At 35.5% G+C, this 19,628-nt stretch overlaps 1 protein-coding gene across 1 annotated transcript in view; it reads left to right on the top strand.

The window, feature by feature from the left end:
* CDH7 (cadherin 7) overlaps nucleotides 1-19,628 on the top strand; it is a 221,855-nt gene that overhangs the window by 117,333 nt on the left and 84,894 nt on the right. The window contains exons 5-6 of the mRNA XM_036741803.1: nucleotides 8,802-8,969; nucleotides 11,934-12,121. Coding sequence (XP_036597698.1) covers nucleotides 8,802-8,969; nucleotides 11,934-12,121 — 356 coding nt within the window. The remainder of the gene's footprint in view (nucleotides 1-8,801; nucleotides 8,970-11,933; nucleotides 12,122-19,628) is intronic.

Below are 19,628 nucleotides of genomic sequence, written 5' to 3'. Positions count from 1 at the left end.
CAAGTCACTTAACCCCAATTGCCCTGCCTTTCCCCCTCCAAAAAAATCATTTATAGATATTGCTTTATCATAACAGAATGGAAGTCCTTTTTTTGGCTTCCCCTGCCCATGTTACACATGGGCACAGACAGACACAGACAGAATTTCAGGGCTGAAAGAGATCTTAGTGTACATGTAATTCACCTCATAAGAAAAAAGGAGTCCTCTCCACAACATTCACAAAAAAGTAGATGTTCAGCATTGTTTAAAGATCTTTAGCAAGGCAAGATCCTCTGCCTCCTAAAGTAATCGTGTTCACTTTTGCGTAACGTTAATAGTTAGGAAGTTTCCCTTTCAGCAAATCAAAATCTGCCTCTTTGCAACCTATGTCCATTACTCCTTTTTTACTCTCTAGGGAAAAGCAGAAAAAGTCAAATCTCTTTTCTATGTGACAGCCTACAAAATACTTAAAGACTACTATCCTATCTCTCGGCTCCCATCACATTTCATCTTTTCTAGGCTAAGTATCATTGTTTCCATGTATTATGTACATATATTAGCATACACTATAACTTGTGTCTTATTTTGATTATAGGTAATGTACATAGCAGAAACAAAACTTTTGTCACTCTTCTAGATTTGTGAATTCTTGAGCGCCAAGATTCACCAATTCAAATATGTATATGTGTGTGTGCGTGTGTGTGTGTATGAGTATCTAGTATTTGTATTTAAGACTTTAGTACATAAATCATATAACAATTCAGATAAATTAAGGAGGAAAAACTATACACGTATTATCCTTTTTTCAAAAGAAAATATGGAACACTAATGTGTTATCTGTTCTCCGCTTTAAAATAGATATTCTACTTTGATATTCTAGTTGATATATGAGCTCAGTGATGTGGAGATTTCCTCTATCAGTACAAGTTGCAAATTACCTATGCTTTCTTTTTATGCACACTCTTGTTTATTATTCTTCCATAAATTCCCCAATTAAAAAAATTATTCTCAGTATTCCACCAGGAATAGGGAGGTAATGATCCCCATTGTACTTTGTCCTCATCAGACCTCATCTGAAGATTTCTTTCCAGTTCTTGCTGCCATGTTTTAACAGGAACATTTATAAACTGGAGACTGTCCAAAACAGAGCAAAAGGCCTTAAGTTCAAGTTCCATGAGGATCATTCAAATGATTCTTGAACTGTGTTCAAGTACTTGAATTGCTGTCAAGTGGAGCAACCTTTGGCCTTGTTCTCTTCAGGCCCAGAGGACAGAAGTAGGTAAAGAGATGGAAGTTACAACAAGACATATATAAATTTGATGTCAGTAAAAACTTCCTTCTCTTATATCCCTTCCCCTTTTGCTAATTTTTAAAGAGAAACTTCCAACTCTGCTTTTCAGCTCTATTGTAGAAGTGATTCCTTTTCAAATACAATTTGCACTAGCCAGCTACTAAGCTTCAACTCTAAAATTTTTTGATACGGAGTATACATGCCACCTCATATTGATAGGGATATTTTTGATTCGTAAATTAATATTCATTATTTTTTATAAGACATTATCTACTTCAGTGCCAAAAGTAGGTGAAAGTCTGAGACAAGATTCTTGTGTATTTTAATAGATAAGAAGTAATGATTGATTTGATCCTTATCATTTCTCTTCCTGGAATGAAGTGTTGTGATTATTATGGCTATTATGACTAAGAAACAACATCTGTGTATTCTTTACAGATATGAAGATTTCATTCAGTGTACTGGGCAATATTAAATTGTTTTTTTCTTGCTTTAAGAGAGAATTCATGGGTGAACATGTTACCACTGAGGATACAACTTAGCTCTTGTGACATTTTATTAGAGACCATGTGTGTAACTGGGTAAATCTTCTCTGATCCACAGTTTCTTTCTGTGTACAGTGGTGCCTATCTTACAAGGTTGTTGTTAGGATGTATGCAAAATAAAATGTGTGTAAAATGCTGTTGTGGATATGTTTCTCCATGAATTAATGAACTGATGATTGAATGGATTGAATGGATAATGATGGATGATTGAAAAGCATTTATTGTTTACTATGTCCCAAGAACTGTGCTAAATACTAGGAATATGAATGCAAAAGCCAGGCTCTGTCCCTCCGGGAAGCTTACGTTGTTTTAGGGAAAGATAATATACATGGGAGAGTGATCCAAGCAAGCTGTTTTCTCCTAAAAATTTCAGGGATGATGAGTGGAGCACTAGGGCAGTGTGTCTACACATACTTTCGTAAAGTAATATGTAGTTTTGATTTGATGATGTTCCTCTAAGTAAGAGGTAGAGAGTGGGATGGAGGAGGATATATGCTCAGAGGCAAGGGGAATGGCAACAATATATGGGGGTGGATGGCAGAATGAGATGTGAAGCATGCTCTGGATGGTCTGGAACTGCCTGGATAGAGGGAGCTTTGAGAGTCTGTCCTATGATTCTGTTCCAGAGTCAAAGTTCCAAAGGTGAATGGATCGATCAGTCAAGCAATCTACCTAATTGTCTACCTATGGGAGTTACTAAGGCACAGAGGATAGAAAATGATTTCAGTTTCAGAAAGACCTGAGCTTAAGTGTCATTGCCAAGTATTGGCTCTGTGACCCATGGCAAGTCACTTAATGTCTTAGTACCTTAGGAAATTCTCTGAGACTGTAAGTTGCAAAGCAGCTATTGATGATTTTCTTTTTTTTTTTACCATAAATTTCCTGTTTAAGTGAAAGCACAAGTAAGGCTAGATACTTAATAGCTGTCTAGCCTATAAATACTTATTAGCTCTCTAATCTTCCTAATCCAGGTACTCCTCCTAAAAAGCCAACCATGCCTCTGTATCCTAAGTAACTTTTATCTGTGTCCTCCAAACATCCCATGAGGTTTATTTATGGAATAGAGAATATTTCCGTGATATTAACATATGACTCATACCATGTTTAGTATTTCTTATCAATTCAATGTAGATATTAATATTGATGATAAACATTTTTAAAGTTTACTACTACTACTAATGCTGTATTTGTGCAAATACATATTCTCCTTACACAGTGTGGCATAAGTCAAACCTCCTAGTCTTAAACACAGGTGCACAGATAACACATCCCTCCTTAAAAGGCATTGCCATAAAGACAAGTGACATTAATTTTGATAAATCAAAAGAACAATGGCTAATACTTAGTTGCTGTATTTTTAAATCTGTGAATAAATTTTCATATAGTTTATCAAAAAGGTAGTATGACAGACTAGGCTTGCCTTAGAGCCAAGTTCATTGCACCTTTTGGTATAGCTGGATTATTCCAATCAAATACCTTCAAAACAATTCATTTTGATAAGCATTTGTACAAAATCCTTGTGACTTGGTATATATGAAATAAGATACACACCAGCTATTAGGTAATTCAGAACACAATACTGGTTTTTGAGTCCCTGTGTTCCTGAGGCAGCTCCAGAGGATGGGAAACTGGTGGTAAAGAGGGTAAACAAAGGAAGGTGGGTAGAGTTTTGTTTGGGTGAGACAGTCTGACATAGAGCCACTACAAGAAGCTTTTTCTAGTCTTATATTGATTTTAAGTTTGGAACACTAGAGGAAAGTAAGTCATTCAGAAACAGAACTAAGGAAACATCATATACAAAGTATTTGTTCTGTGTAGCTCCAGGGGGAAAAATGGAAATCCCCATATAAGCAATTTCAAAGTAATCCCTGACTTACTCCCTTTATCTAATCAGTTGCCAAGCCTTTACATTTCTACCTATCCTTTGGTCTTTTGCTCTCTAGTTACATGACCACAAGCCTAATTCAGACCTTTATCTCTTATCTGGACTTTTGCAAATAGTCTTCTATTTGATTTCCTTCCCACAAGTCTCTCCATTCTCTAATCTATAGTTAACAAAGTTATGTCCTAAAGTATAGGCCTTACCATGTCTCTAACCTGCTCAAAAAGCTCCTGTAGCTACGTGTTGTATAGGATCAAAATATAAACACCTCTGTTGAGCATTTAGAACCCTTTATAATGTCTCCTTCCTATTTTTCTAGGCATGTTACTCATTGTTTCTTTTTATGAACTCTGTATTCCATGCAAAGCAGTCTACTTGCTGTTCCTCACGTGCAGTATTCTACCTCATGCCCTTGAGCCTTTGCATAGTGTTTTCCCTATGCCTGTAATGAACTCACTCCTCTGCCTCTTAAAAACTTTGCTTCAAGGTGTAGTCAAAATATCACCTCCTAAATTTGGCCTTTCCTGATATTCCTAACTACTACTGCCTCCTATCCCACAAAATTACCTTGTACTTATATGTGTACAAATATGTTTCCAGAGTATTTCATGATTGTTCTCTTCAAGGAAAGCTGTTTAGATCTCTAGTGCTGGCCCATACTGACAAAAAATATTACAGAGCACTATAGCAACAGTGTTCAGTCATCATAACCAGTATTCCACCAAAAACCCCAAGAGCTTTACTCCTGCTTTAACTTTGTGAGCAGAGATGCTCCAGAGGTTGTCATCCACGTTACAACTTGTGAAACTCCTGTGCCAAACTTGTCCACCCAAATGCACTTGCACGGCATAGCAGCAATTTTATACTACATAATTTTAGTATACCAGAAAATCAGCTGAAAATCTAGTTCGTACCTGGCTAACAGACCACTCATGAGGGATCATGATAATGGTTATATTTTATATTTAGTATTCTATTTTTAATAACTGATTATAGATATTTCTGTGCCATGTCCTATGATCTCTGTGTCAGTGTTTTATGCTGTAGTGAACAAGTAAATAAAAAACTCAAAATTTTTGCCCAAAACATAAATTTTTAAATCATTCTCAAAATGCTTTTTTAACACTAAGGGAAAGATTCTTCTTCCTGTAGATCACTGTACACATAGTGATGTATTCAAATTAAATTATTGACTTCAGTAAGATCTCTACATAGCTTTAGTGATGTGGTGAGAAGAGATTTGATCCCTATCAATGCACAGAGCAGTCACCTGTCATTTGTACTACTCTGTATCTTTGACCATACATACATAAATCAATGGCAAAACATTTTTCATCAAATAGTTGATAAATTCCCACTTCTAAATTTCATGCTCTTTAATACTCAAGTAGAAAAAAAGAAGTATGCAAAGTAGACCTAGAAATATGTCATAACTGAATTTCTTTGGTCATATAACCATTTTCTGCCAACAGCCTTATCCTTGTCAAATATATGTTAAACAGAATGGGTGTTTACTTATTCACTTTCCCACCTGAATTTTCAGTGGTATTTTTTACTTCCAAAGAAGGTTTGATTTGCTATACCACTTATAGAGAGAAAATTAAAGGTTCACATTCAAGTGTTTAACTTGCATAAAAATAATTCTGTCCTAAGAATTCTGTCTCCTATCAGAGATAGCACCATTAAACAAAACCTTTGGAGGCTGACTGTGCTGTTTACTTTGTTGATTAGTAGAGAGCTATAGCCTTCTCTTTCCATAATAACGAACTTGCAAAGATGATGGCTCACTTTATGGAGCCTTACTTTAGAAGGGAATAATGATGAGGGAAAAGTGAATGGAAATTAAAAATTAAAACTTGATGAGTAGAAAATCTCTCTAATTTGGTAGTTTGTTGTTTTAATAAATTCGGTTGTCTACATAACAGATCTTTCCACTAACCAAATGTTCTAGCCTAAGAATATGTAATATTTAGAAAGTGAAGATAAATAAAACAGCTGCTTAGTATTCACAAATAGTAGATGAAAAGACATAGGTCCCAAAGCCCCTATCCTTTATTCAGGATATTTATATTTCTTCCTTTGGTGACAATGTGTACTGAAGAAGTCAATCCATATTCCTCTTGAAATCAGTGCTAGCAGCTGTACTGAATACCAAATATGAAATATTCATAGACTAGCCTTGATTTTTAGGAAGACTTTTTTTTTGGGGGGGGGATACATATCAATAGAACCAAGCATATGTGTGTTGCTGTTTGTTCTTGGGGGTTTTGCCTGCATTGTTTCAAAGCTAAATTACAAAATGTTCAGATGTCCAAATGGATCTAACCGTAGTGTACTCCCATTGTCCCTCTATTTGAGTGATTGCAGCAAAGGCATAGAATTGCAGTGTTTTAAAATAAGTGATTGATGCTTAAGTCCTTCCTCAGATCAGAGCTGTCATTTCATTGTCTTCTAGATTGTGAAGATCTTTATAGTTTGATTAAAATAAGTTTTATTAAAAAAACTATAGCTTCAGAGAATATTTTTATTTAAATATAGAAGTAGAAATATTCTGATAAAGATTTTTTTTTCTTTTTCCATTTCATATTTTTTAACTGGGTAGCTGATTTTCAAAATTCAGGTGGCTGATTTTTTTTCCCCATTGATGTGCGTGTAATATGCAATGTTCACAAAACTAAGGGTTGGGTGGCTCAGAATGTTGAATTATTTCAGACCAGAAATCAGGAGGAAATAATCAGTATAGTTCTTAAATTAATGAAAGCATTTCTTTTTCTACACCCCACTCCCCATGAAGGACCATTTTGCAACAATGAACAATGATCACTGATATGAAACAAGGGAATAGACTTTACCTATTATTCATTCACCATTTGTTGAAGGTTCACTAAGTGTACAATGCTCTGTCAGCCACTCCAAGTGATACCGGGATCACAGAATTCAGGGTCTCTGAGTTGCAAGGGACTTCCAGTGGGGAGACAACTAGTCAAACAGTGCACTCTATGATATCCCCAATAAGCAGTCATCCATGCTCAATGGAAAAACCTACAGTGAAGAGGTGATAACCTATTCTACTTTTGAATAGCTTTAGTTATTAGGAAGGTTTTTTTGTGTTGAACCTAAATCTCCCTCGGCAATTTCTATTCATTGCCGCTCATTCTTTCTTTTGGGACCAAGGATGGCACTGATTTTTTTTTTTTTACCTGACAGCCCCTCATATATGCTATGACAACTATCATTATTCTTCTACCCTTCCCAACCCTCTTCTGGCTAAAAATCTCTAGTTTCTTCTTATATGTTGTGGTCTAGAGGACCCTCCTTATCTTGGTAACCTTTCTCTTGACACTCTCCAGTTTATCAATGTCCCTCTTAAATAAAAGATAGTTTTCAAAACTGAACATAACATTTCAGATATAGTCTGAGCATGGCAGAGCTCTGTCCTTTCCTATGTTCTATACATTATGGGTCTCAAATTAGCGTAAGATTCCATTAATTATTTTGACTGCTATCCTGCCATTGATTCAGCATTTTTTTCACGCAAAATTTTGTATAGCTGCCCCTTCACCATATTACAGCAATGAAGTTGATTTTTTGAACCCAAATGTAGAAGTGTACATTCATCAGTAATAAGTGATAGGTTCAGCCTGTTTATCGTTTTAACCTGTGAAGATTTTTTTTTGGATCCTGAATTTGTCTTCTACCATATTTGCTTTCCCTCCCAGCTGTATATTATATGAAAATTTGATAAGCATGCCATTTATATTTAAATCAAACTTACTGGAAAAGAAAATCTCATTAGAAACTTCCTTCCAAGAAAGTAACACAGGTGGTAGATATGTCTCTTATAGCAGCTATTTAGCTGCTGTGTACATTTCATATATCCCATGATATAATTTTTAGCCTTCTGAAGACAACACTGTTCATCATTTGAAGTAATTAGCCTTCTTTCTGTGAACATCTAGAAAATCCGTCAATGTTCAGAGCAATGGTGCCTAGTTTTGGCTCCTGTAGATCACCCCAAAAGATGGAAAATTATTACAATCAGGTGGCTTTTGACCATGTGTCTGTTGAATTAATATAAGAATACTGAATGAAAGGCCGAGATAGGGTTTGTTTCCCATATTGATAGAGATGTCAAAGAGATGAATGCTTACATAGCTACAATTATAGAATCCTTTCAGGTCTAACTGAGAAATCGATGTTAAATATACTTTTCTAGTTGTTAATTTAATTTCTTTCGAGAGGAATAGTAAGCAAATATTTTAACATTTGATACCACACATAATATATCTGGCCATTAAAGGTGACTTTAAGTCAAATCACTCTGCAAGATGATTTATTGCCCACTGGTGCTAGGGTAAAAGAGCTTATAATTGAGTGGGTATTGATACCAAAATTCCATTTCATTGCAACAGAATGATATCAATGAAAATTTCCAAGCTAAACTATGGAAGATCCTCTGCTCTATGTTCAAAATGTCATAGGTTACATATTGAGAGTATCAGTCTTTAGTATGATCAATAGTTAACCTTTTGTCTCTGAATTCTCAATAGAGAAAGCAAATCAGTATTACTGACTTGTTTACATTCATGTAGTCCTTTTCATCTTTAGTACTAGATATGCAGTCATGAAGAGCTGAGTTCAAATCCTAATTCTTATGAGACTATTGGAAAGTCAGGTAACTTTTCCGACCAACAAAATGGAAGGTAATAAGACCTGTAGAAACTACCTCAGAAGGTTGTTGTAAGGCTCAAGCTTTTATTAAGTGCTTACTATGTTCCAGGCATTGTGCTTTGTGCCAGGGATACAAAGAGTGTGAAATGAAAAATATCATGAATGAAATGAAAATGAAACAGTCCCTTCCTTTAAGGAGTTAATATTCTATTAAGGGAGACACAATATGTGTAAATAGGTTTATATAAAATATATGCAAAACAAATACAAACACATTGAGGGGGAAAGGGCTAATTAATATAAAGTATTTTATATTCTATAAATGCTGGGTAATTAATTAGGAAGAAATAAGGACTTAGTTCTTGTGTACAAATGCTGTTAGTTACAAATGCAATTATTTGAATTTATTTTACTGGGGTTTGAAATTTTCCAGGTGTCATCAAGACTGCCCTTCCCAACATGGATAGAGAGGCTAAAGACCAGTATTTGCTTGTAATTCAAGCAAAGGATATGGTTGGTCAAAATGGAGGACTATCAGGGACCACGTCTGTTACAGTCACCCTTACTGATGTCAACGATAATCCGCCTCGCTTTCCAAGAAGTAAGATAATTTACTAAGCAATACAATTGCAGTATCTTTGCAACAGCAATCTTTGTTTTAAAATGACCTGAATGTGCAATGGGATATCTGAAAGAAGCATATTAATGCCCTCCCATGCTCTTAATGTAACCAAAATTACTGCTAGCTTAATTTGAAATTGTACTTTTATTGGTAACATGAATATTTAGCTCCAAGTTAATGATGATATAGGTTTTATAGGACAGTCTAGGTCAGAGATGGAGAGCCTGCAGTTTCGAGACCACATGTGGTCTTCTAGGTCCTTAGATGTGGCCTTTTGACTAAGTCCAAGTTTTATAGAACAAATCCTTTTATTAAGGGGATTTGTTCTCTGAAGTTTAGATTCAGTTAAAGGGCCACACTTGAGGACCTAGAAGGCCCCATGTGGCCTTGAGGCAGCAGGTTTCCCACCCCTGGTCTAGGTAATCATATAATTAAAAATTTAAACTAGTAGAAAATTTAAGAATTTTTTTTAAGTTTGCAGAGATAGGCAAATTTGGGGCATATATGCTATTACGTGCTACAGAGCACAAGCTTTTTTTACCACTGGTTTAGTATTGTCCTGTGCAGGGTAGGGTTGAGGGAGGAGGACATTGATGAGCTTCCTTGAAGTTAACTAGGGTAGTTCTGGAACATAAAAATATGGTCTATCTCTGAGTCCATATTCAAAACTGTCCAGCTTGATTGGATCTGCTAGAGCTTATACTCCATTGGCATAGTCTTCCAAATTCTAGAGTCCTTGTCCAAATCATAGGGCCACGTTAGTATCAGACTATAGTGGAAGATATTGTACTTGAGTTAAGTGCAGTTTCTTCTGTTATGACTATAATTTTATTTTCGTGTTCCACATATTATAGGGGTCTTTGAATAATGAGATTCAACTTCATTTTAGAAATAACTTCATATGGAGCAATGAATGACTTATTTTGAGACACAAGTAAAAATATACTAAGATTAATATTTAGTTTTTCATTTTATATTTCACACATTTGTTTACTTGTTCATGCACACTGCATATTCTTTCAGCATTTCAGCCACATTTTTCTTGCACATTTTATGTTTCAAAAGAAATCAATCTAAAACCCAGAAAACTGCATGCCCCCAATTTATTGCCTTTGAACAAGGTGGCATTTTACTTAACCAAGAAAAGGAAGGGGGAGAGATTCTCTCTCTCTCTGTCTCTGTCTCTCTCTGTCTCTAGTTAGAGGTGATGACTTTGGGGAGGGGGATGGGTGGTCATATCACTCATTTTCCTGTACCTTTTTGTAGTATTTCTTTAAATTGTCAAGAGAAGTTAGAACAAAATATGGACTCTGAAATGACTTGGCCCAAAGAAAGGAATAAGGTGGGACTCAAATAGTTCTTCAAAGTTAATAATGTCAAAGAAACATTGAACAAACCTCATTTTCCAGAACCTCCCATCCCCAGCCATGCTCACTGTGCCACCAACCCTTTGTATAGTTCCTTTGCTGCTTTTTTCTGCTTAAAAAAGAAAAGTTCTTTGAGATAAAGTGAAATTTGCTACCATTACAAAATATTTATAAATACCAAAACACCTACTATCAATGTTGGAAAAAGAAACCCAGAACTTAACCTTTAATGATGTTACTGGTGTCTTTCACATGTTGAAATAAAAAATGATTTCACAGTCTTGGTTCCTATTATAGACATAAGTGTTTCTTTCTTTCCTCTAAGGCTAGAATAGCAAGAGTTGACATTTAGTACTTGTCTAGTTTCCATTGTGATGTTTGGCCATGGTAATATGAATCTTCTCTGCTTAATGGGTGCTTCGTTATTTATTAAAGCCAAGTAAAGCAAGACTTTTTTATTAGGTTTATTTTCTTTTATTGATTTTATAATTTAGACCTTCTTTCTATGACCTTTGTGACTTTGCTAAGTAAACAGTTGGAATTTTGAAGATGATCACTCAGGAAGCTGAAGCTCATATTACCACTATAAAAGACAGAGGGGATACTTTTAGCAAGTTACAAATCCCAATATTCAGTCTAAGAGATGATTTATTTTTATCAGTCAGCTTACTCTCTCTGTTTCTCTCCTTCCCACCCCATTCCATCCCTCAAAAAAAAAAGCAATACTCTGTACTCCCCCAGAGAGAGGTGGCGGTAGGAAAAAGAAACTTTGTGAGCTATAATTCTGGCTCCTAATGGAACTGGAATAATATGTCAGAAGCAAATGTAAAGTGAGAAAAGGGGTAAAAGATGATGCTTTTCTAAAATAAAGAGTTTTAAAGTATGGTCAGTTTGATTATCAACCTAAGCCAAACTTATTTACATTTTAGAAAATATATAGTTAAGTACAGTGATCTTCCTTCTCTTCTTTCTCTTTGTCACAATTAAATGACATTTTAATTCTTTTTGATCATAGTAAGCATTATATTAAATTGAAACCCAAACAGTATTTTACAAGATTATGTCTCATCTTTTTAAGCCTCTGAAATTAAATCTACCAACTTATCCCATATTAAGTGAATTGTACCCATTAGTAGTAATAAAATCATTCACAACGATTTTATTTCTGTATCTCAGATCTGTGCAAGACATGCTACACCAACATCATTATGTCTTCTTTCTTTATAAAATAAGTTGTTTCATTACACCAGAAATGGAAGATGGAAGGTTTTTTCTCTTATCTGTCAGTAGGCCATCTGTTTATGTTTTCACATAGTGATTTAGTTTCCATTATATAATCTTAGCAGTCAGACTGCTTAAAGCTATCTAAGACTTCCACTTCAACTCATTGCTTCATCACCTTACGTACACTGAGATTAAAAAAAAAAAGAACCAACAAAATGATCATAGACTAATGGTTTTGATGTTGTAGTTATTGCTGATATAGGTTAATTTGGTGTCAGCTAAGAAGAGGGAATAATGTGTGCCTCCTGATAATAGAAGACATTATTTTCAGTCCTTGTTTTAAATTTTGTAGGGTCTTACCAATACAATGTCCCAGAGTCATTGCCTGTGGCATCAGTGGTGGCCCGAATTAAAGCGGCTGATGCTGATGTGGGACCAAATGCAGAAATGGAATACAAGATTGTGGATGGTGATGGCCTGGGAGTTTTCAAAATTTCTGTTGACAAAGATACACAGGAAGGAATCATAACTATTCAGAAGGTAATCTTTTGTTTGTTGCAGTTTTTGTTTTGTTTTGTTTTTAAAGATCACAGCATGTAGCCATGAAAGAAAAGTCTCTCATTGAAGGTTAGAGTTTGCTCTTGTTAGCATGTGCTAATTAAATGTGCTACATCAGGGATTCTTTACCTGGAGACTGAACTTTGTGTTTATTTTTAATATTTTAATAACTATTTCAGTATTAATGGTTTCCATTTTAATCCTGTGTATTTTATTTTTAAAATGCTTCTTCTGAGAAGGGGTCCATAGACTTCATTAGACTGCTAAAATGGGTCCATGACACAAAATAAAGTTAAGAATCCCCGTACTACATCAAGTTGAATTGCTTCTTCATGCCTTTTCCCCTAAAAGTAATCTACCTTTATTGTCAGATACTTGTAGGGCCTCGAGTAACCTTATGTGCTGCTGATTCCTCTGTTTCATTCTCTAGCCGAATCTATAACCCTTATCTATAATGCTGAAATAACTAGGATTGTTCAAAATTATACTGTCATGGAATGACCTACTGTCCGAGTCAAACTTCCATAGACATTATCTAGTCTCTAATCCTTTTCATCTTTTTTGCCATCTGAATATGGAAGACATTTCTCAGAGTTACAGAAATTTTCTCATGACAAAACTGTACTTTTAGAAGTTGTGGTTTTATAATACCTTAAGCATAATCCTTGAGGCTCTTTGTTTTTCCCTCTTATTAATAATGTCAACCTCTAAAAGGACTTAGCAGAATATTATTCTTATATGCCAAATTTATAAAAATTGAGAAAATTAAAAATGCAATACAAATTAATGTTAATGGACCATCCAAACGAAATTCAATTCCAAGTATTTGTAAAAAACATATAAGAGCAAGTTGTTGCAGTAGGTGCCAAGAAGAAAAAGATGAAAAATATAGATTTTGATCTCAAGGAAATTGCTGTCTTACTGATGATGAGTTGAGAAAAGAGATATGTATGATGATAAAGAGAATGAATTAAGCAGCTGTAATAAATATAAGAGAAAGGTTCAAAAGTGCTATGGGAAATTCAGAGAAGAGAGAGCACAGGAGTCACATAAGTAGCTCTGTAGCCCCTATTTAAAACAATCTCCCTCTAACAGAAATATCAAGGGATGTGATTTAAGGGACACAGCTAAATGTGTTTATAATAACCTCAGAAGGTTAGAATTCATAACCTGTTGTGTTTCTTATGTAATAACTGAATTCAATTATGTAATAACTGAATATATATGCTTTATTCTCATGTATTTATAATTAAATAAATAAGATATTATATATATGCAAATACATATGAAATATACACATATGTATATATAAATATACACACACACACGCACACACACACACACACACACACACACACATATATATATATATATATATATACAGATTTGTAATTATAGTGTTAAAACCTCCTGAGTAGTGGAATGTTTTATTCTCTTTTGTTTTTTCTGAAATGTGTTTCATAGAAATATATTGAAATTTTGAGTTTATGGTTTATACTATTTAATCATTTTAAAACCTCCTTTAGATAAAGAAAAGGGCTCTATTTCTCTTATTGAGCTATTCTGCTTCCATGATATAATATTTCTATTTTTTGATGAAAACTATATTCTTAAAAATAATTCTTATCCTTGCCATTTTATGTATTCTGACAAAAACATAAGTAACTTCAGACTCTTGTTAAGAGACCTGGTTTGGTGCACTCTGAATATTAATTAACAATATGACTTTGTATCTGCCACTTAACCTTGGTAAACTTCAGAATCCTCACCTAAAAAATGAGTAGTTTGGACAAGGTAAAATCTAAAGTCCTTAATTCTACCATTTGATAAGTTCTAAAATTGTTGCTAAAAATGATGGCATTCTAAAAGTACATTTGATGCACAACTTTTAAATTTTTTTAGTTTTTTAATATTTTTATTTAAAGTTTTGAGTGCCAAATTCTCTCTCTCTTTCTGATTTCCCCTTCCCCTCTCCGTGAGAGAGTAAACAACCAGATATATATGTGCAGTTATGTAAATTATGTAAAACATTGCCATATTAATCACTTTGTGCAAGAAGACTCAATTACAAGAAAAAAAATAAAGTGAAAAATAGCATATTTCAGTCTGTATTCAGTCAATACCAGTTCATTCTCTGGAGGCAGATAGGTGCTTCATCATTAGTCCTTTGGGATTATCTTGGATCATTGTATTGCTGAGAATAGCTAAGTCATTTATAGTTCTTTATCAAACTGTTACCGTGTACAACATTTTCCTGGTTCTGTTCATTTCACTATGCATCAGTTCATGTAAGTCATTCCAGGTTTTTCTGAAATCATCCTGCTTGTCATTTTTACAGCACAATAATATTACATTACAATCATAAACCACTGCTTGTTCAGCCATTCCCCAATTGATGAGCATCCCTTTGATTTCTAATTCTAAATACACACACACACACACACATACACAGAATGAATGAATACATTTGTTTCACCCACACTGCCCAAGAAGAAAGCCCCTGTACTCCAAATGTCTGGACCTGACCCTGAAGTAAAAGTGGTAGGAGCACTCATGTGTACATGTTTTCATCCATGTGGCAGCCTTGGAGAGGAGAATCAGGTGCTCCAAGGTGTGAGAGTTCCTGAACCCCAGATTTCTGAAAAACTGCCAGGCCCCTTCTTATCTTTCTTTCTTTTTTCCTTATACTTTATACCCTTCCATGTATTCTGAGGTCTAGTTATACTGGTCAACCTGCTGTTTCTCACACACAACACCCAGTTTCCCCTCTCTGTACCTGCATACTAGCTGTCCTCCATAACTAGAATGCTCTCTCTGCTAATGTCCATCTCTTGGTTTCCCAGACTTCCTTCAAAGCTCGGCTCAAATCATACATTGTACAGGATGCTTTTCTGCAAACCCACCCTCAGGCTACCCACAGCTAGAGCCATCTCCTCTAAGTTTACCTTTCCATCTACTCCTATGTATATGTATATCACACACACACACACACGCACACACACACGTATACATCCTCATTTGAAATGTGAATTTTAACTCTTTAAAGGCCGGGATCATTTTTGTTTGCTTTGTTGTATGTTTCCTCTTCTTTCATTTTATTCCCAGTTCTTAGCACAGTCTCTGGCATGTAGCAACCACTGAATAATTGCTTTTTGACTGACTTAATAGAGGAGGAAGGAGTTCTTGGATAGTGACAGCCTCTTTTAGTTTGAGTGAAGAAAAGAGGAGAGAGGAAAGAGATGTTGAATAGATAGAATCAAGAAGTCATTAATTGTAGATGGGAGATAAATTAGAATATAAAGTTGAAGATTCCTAGGTTATAAACCAAGATGACTGGAAGAATGTTAGTACCTCTGAAAGAAATAAGGAAGTTGGGAGGAAGGGTAAGTTAAGGGAGAAGACTAATGAGTTCTGTTTTGGACCTTCTAAGTTTGAGATACCTATGGATACAGTTGGAGATGGATTATAGATCACTGTTTTAGATGCAGAACTAGAGATCTGCATAGGTATGATAGTTGAATATAAGGACCTGATAAAATCATGAAGAGAGAGTTTATAGAGAAAAGAGAAGACTCATGGTAGAACCCCAGGATATATTCACATGCAGAGCAGGATGTAGGTGAATGGATTTGGATATATGGAGTGAATGGGACTAAGGAATCAAGGATGACACTGAGATTATAAACCTTGATGACTCAGAGTATGAATGTATCCTTAACAGTGATAGGGACATTTAAAAGAATTAAAAGGGTTTTGGGAAAAGAAAATTATTTCATATTGAGTTTGAGATGCCTACAGGACTTCAGTTCATAATTGTCAATAGATTAGAGCTCAGGAGAGAGGCTATAGATAAGAGAGTCATTTGAGAATATACCCTGTAAGATTTATCACTATCAATCATTAGAGTCTTTGAAAGAGAGGTTTATATTGATTTGTAGGACTGGAAACCCAATTTCAATAGGTTGGCAGGTGACTAGAAGGTAAGAAAATGTAGACAAATAGTATAGACAGAATTTTTGACAAGTAAAGGAATTTGAGGATATTTTGAGGGGATAATAGGGTCAAGTGAAGTTTTTCAAGGATGGGAGAAATCTGTCCATCTTTGAAGGCAGCAAGAAAGAAGCAAAAGTTTGAAAAGTAGGGAGAGAATGGGAATGATTGAAGGGGTAAGCTCTTGGATAATAGAGGAAAAGATTGTATCAAGGATAACAGTAGAGGGATGGTGGCGGCAGTTACAGGATCCACATCATCCTCTGAAACTGTGGTGAAGGAGAAGAAGAGGCATGATGCTGAGGCTATTTGAAGTACAGAACTGGGGAGAAGAGTTCATTTCATTCATATATGGAAAATAAGTTAAATACCTCAAGCTGCAGATATAAATCAATAACGGTATGACAGCGATTTTCTCAGTCTTTTCAATAAATTATGAGTCAAAGTCCTCCTGGATAACATAGGGCTGTAGTAGTGTAATATCAGAGGTGTCAGACGCTCTGCCTAAATAAATAGTAGGAAAACTCCTGATGGCCACAGGAACCAGATTAAAATGTAATTGGGAAATGTTTAACATATATACATATACGTATATATGCATCCATACATGCATATACATATATGCACATATACACTTACAAACACACACACACGCACATATATAATACAACAATATATATATATATACATATATATATGTATATATATATATAAAATGCCACATAGATGATGTTAATTTTTGGATTTCTAAGTCAACATACAGCCTTCAGGGAACCATTTCTTCTTGAGTGTTATAGCACTGGTGCAGATGGCTTGAGAAAAAAGGGTTTGGAACAGAGGATGTACAGAGGGAAATAAAGAGTCAATTAGGAAAGACAAAAATGGCTAACATTTATATAGTACTTTATATGCAAAACACTTTACATATATTTTCATTATTTACTTGCAGTGACCCTTTGTGTTAGGTACTATTATTATCCCTGTTTTACAGATAAGGAAACTGACAGAATGTAGGTGACTTATCCAGTCACATAACTGATAAATATCTGAGGCAGGATTCAAACTTAAGGCTTTAGGGACTCTTTACCACTCCATCTGGCAGCCTAAATAAAGCAGTGATAAGCAGCACTGCTGGTTCAGGCTCTTATCACCTCTCACCCGGACTCCTGCTACTTCGAGTCTCTCCGTGTTCTAATCTGTCTTCTATGTAGGAGCAAAGAAAGTGACTGGAGGAAGTAATCTAAGTTCGTGGTTTGGAGTGGTATGAACAGTGATCAGACAGTGGGACAAAGGGTTTGTGGCTTGGTGACTGTAAAGTTGAACTGATTAATCAAAGCATCAATATTTTGACAGGAGGAAAATAAGGACAAAGCAGGAATGGGTTGGGGGGGGTGTTATAGTTTAGGAAATTAGGGAGGAGTGTAACTAGTGATTTTAACAGTTTTAGGGGAAGTTAAGGCAAAAGGAAAGCTGGAACAATAAAAGATTATGTTCTGAGATATTACACAGTTATGGACTGTGAAGGTGGCCCACTTGTAGGTGATTACAAGGTCTAGGATATAACCATAGCTTGTGTATGACTGACATGAAGCAAAGATGCAGGTAATCAGAACTGAAGAGACTGATGAAATAGAAAACAAGGGGATATCAAAATGTAAGTTGAAATGTCCAAATATAAGATCAGGGTTTGAACTAGAGAGGAAATATGTGAGCCAGGTGCTAAACTTCTTGAGAGAGGAGTAAGAGTGACTAGGGTGCAAATAGATATCAGCTACCAGGGTCTGCATTGGGAGTGAGTGAGTCTCACAGAAAAGGAGATATTAGCTGAAGACTGCATAGGGAGGGAGAGGAGTGGAAATAATAGTACATCAGGGGCATGAGAGAAGGCACATCCACTAGTAAAGAGAGTGGCCAGGGATGAAATATCTTTAGAGAAGAGATGGGTCTCTGGGACTTCAAGAAGATGGAAGGAATATAAACAGGGCAATTTGTTAAAAATAGAATGAAGTTCTTCAAGGCAAAGAAAGATTGTGTGTGTGTGTGTGTGTGTGTGTGTGTGTGAGACTGACATTTATTTTATATGAAACTATTGTTTTTAACTACTATTTGTAAATTGAAAGATCTTCTGACCAAAAAAAAGTGAAGTTTGCTAGGTGACAGAAAGGTAAGGGAAATAAAGTTGAAGTAGACATGTGTAGGGACTGGAGGCCAAGGAAATTAACTTTTGTCCCAAATGAAGAAACCAGGTAGTAGATTGTAGCAGCTTTTCTAGAAGCAGTGGTAATTTCAATTTGATTATCATTCCCTGATCCAGAAGTAGAAAGTGAGAGGGGAAGTGTTGAAGGGACATAATTTGAGAAAGGCAAGATGATGGGAGGAACAAAAAACCAAAGTAAAACCAAACCAAATCAAAAATATTCCAGCTAAGCCCTGGTACCATGCTTGTATATTTGGAAGGGATGAAACTTCACCCAGACCTAGCTATATAGAGAGGGGTAGGTTGAAGTCTGACTTACCAAAAGCCAGGAAAACTCTGCCTGGCATGAATCCCAAAAATGAGTGGGTTAACTTCCCTAGGGTGGTGGAACTGGGTCACTGAATGGGTCACTGGAACCCTGAAGGTACAATATAATATTAAATGCCCATTTCAGTCTCTGGGGTGAGAGATTTTCAGTGAAATGTCAAGCATTTTCCTCTCTAGAAACCTTAAGTTTATTTACCTTTTGAGGGGAGTCCAAGCCAAAAGTGGTCGGTGATATGAATCTGAAGAAGTGTATAGGCCCCGGGAGAAAGATGGAATTCATTGGAGAGGGAAGGGAAATCTTGTTCATTGGGGGGGGGGAGGGGGAGCTGTAAAGAGCCCTTTGGTTTTGCTTTTTTTTTTTCATTTTTCTATGGAGTAGAATAAAGATTGTCATATACCCAGGGCATTATTGCCGCAAGTCTTAAATATAGGAGCTGAGTCGCTTTTTACTTGATTCTGTAGAGAACTAGGCATAAGGAATATGTGAGCTATGTTCTGAGGTTATCCAGAAGCAGCTCAGGAAGAGAGTAACACAAGCAAGAAAAAATAATTTTTATTTGATTTGATTTTTGTGGGGAGGGAGGGCCAACTACATCTAATTATGAACCAAGCCCATATAATCCCAAATCTTGGAGTGGTGGGCTATATTTGTTTACAGACAAGATGGGTCCTTTGCTGATATATGAAAAATCATATGAAATACTTAAAGTTGGAGTTATGAATCAATAATGATGTGGCACTGCTTCATGATTGATTGTACTTGCCCAGAATTTAAAATCATGTATATACTTAAGCAGTAAATTCTAACAGATACTTATTGAAGAAGAATTTCTGTAGTCTGTCATATGTTCCTGAAAAGAAATGGAATTGAGATAGTTTAGAAAGGCTGTGCAGTAATTGGGATAGAAAAACTGGTTGTTATGAGCTATTTTTAGCAGCTGTTAACATTGCCCCAAATTAGACCATCTCCAACTC

Source organism: Trichosurus vulpecula, chromosome 1 (assembly GCF_011100635.1).
Source record: "Trichosurus vulpecula isolate mTriVul1 chromosome 1, mTriVul1.pri, whole genome shotgun sequence".
Classification (NCBI taxonomy): domain Eukaryota; kingdom Metazoa; phylum Chordata; class Mammalia; order Diprotodontia; family Phalangeridae; genus Trichosurus; species Trichosurus vulpecula.
This window is presented reverse-complemented; position numbering and strand designations above follow the sequence as displayed.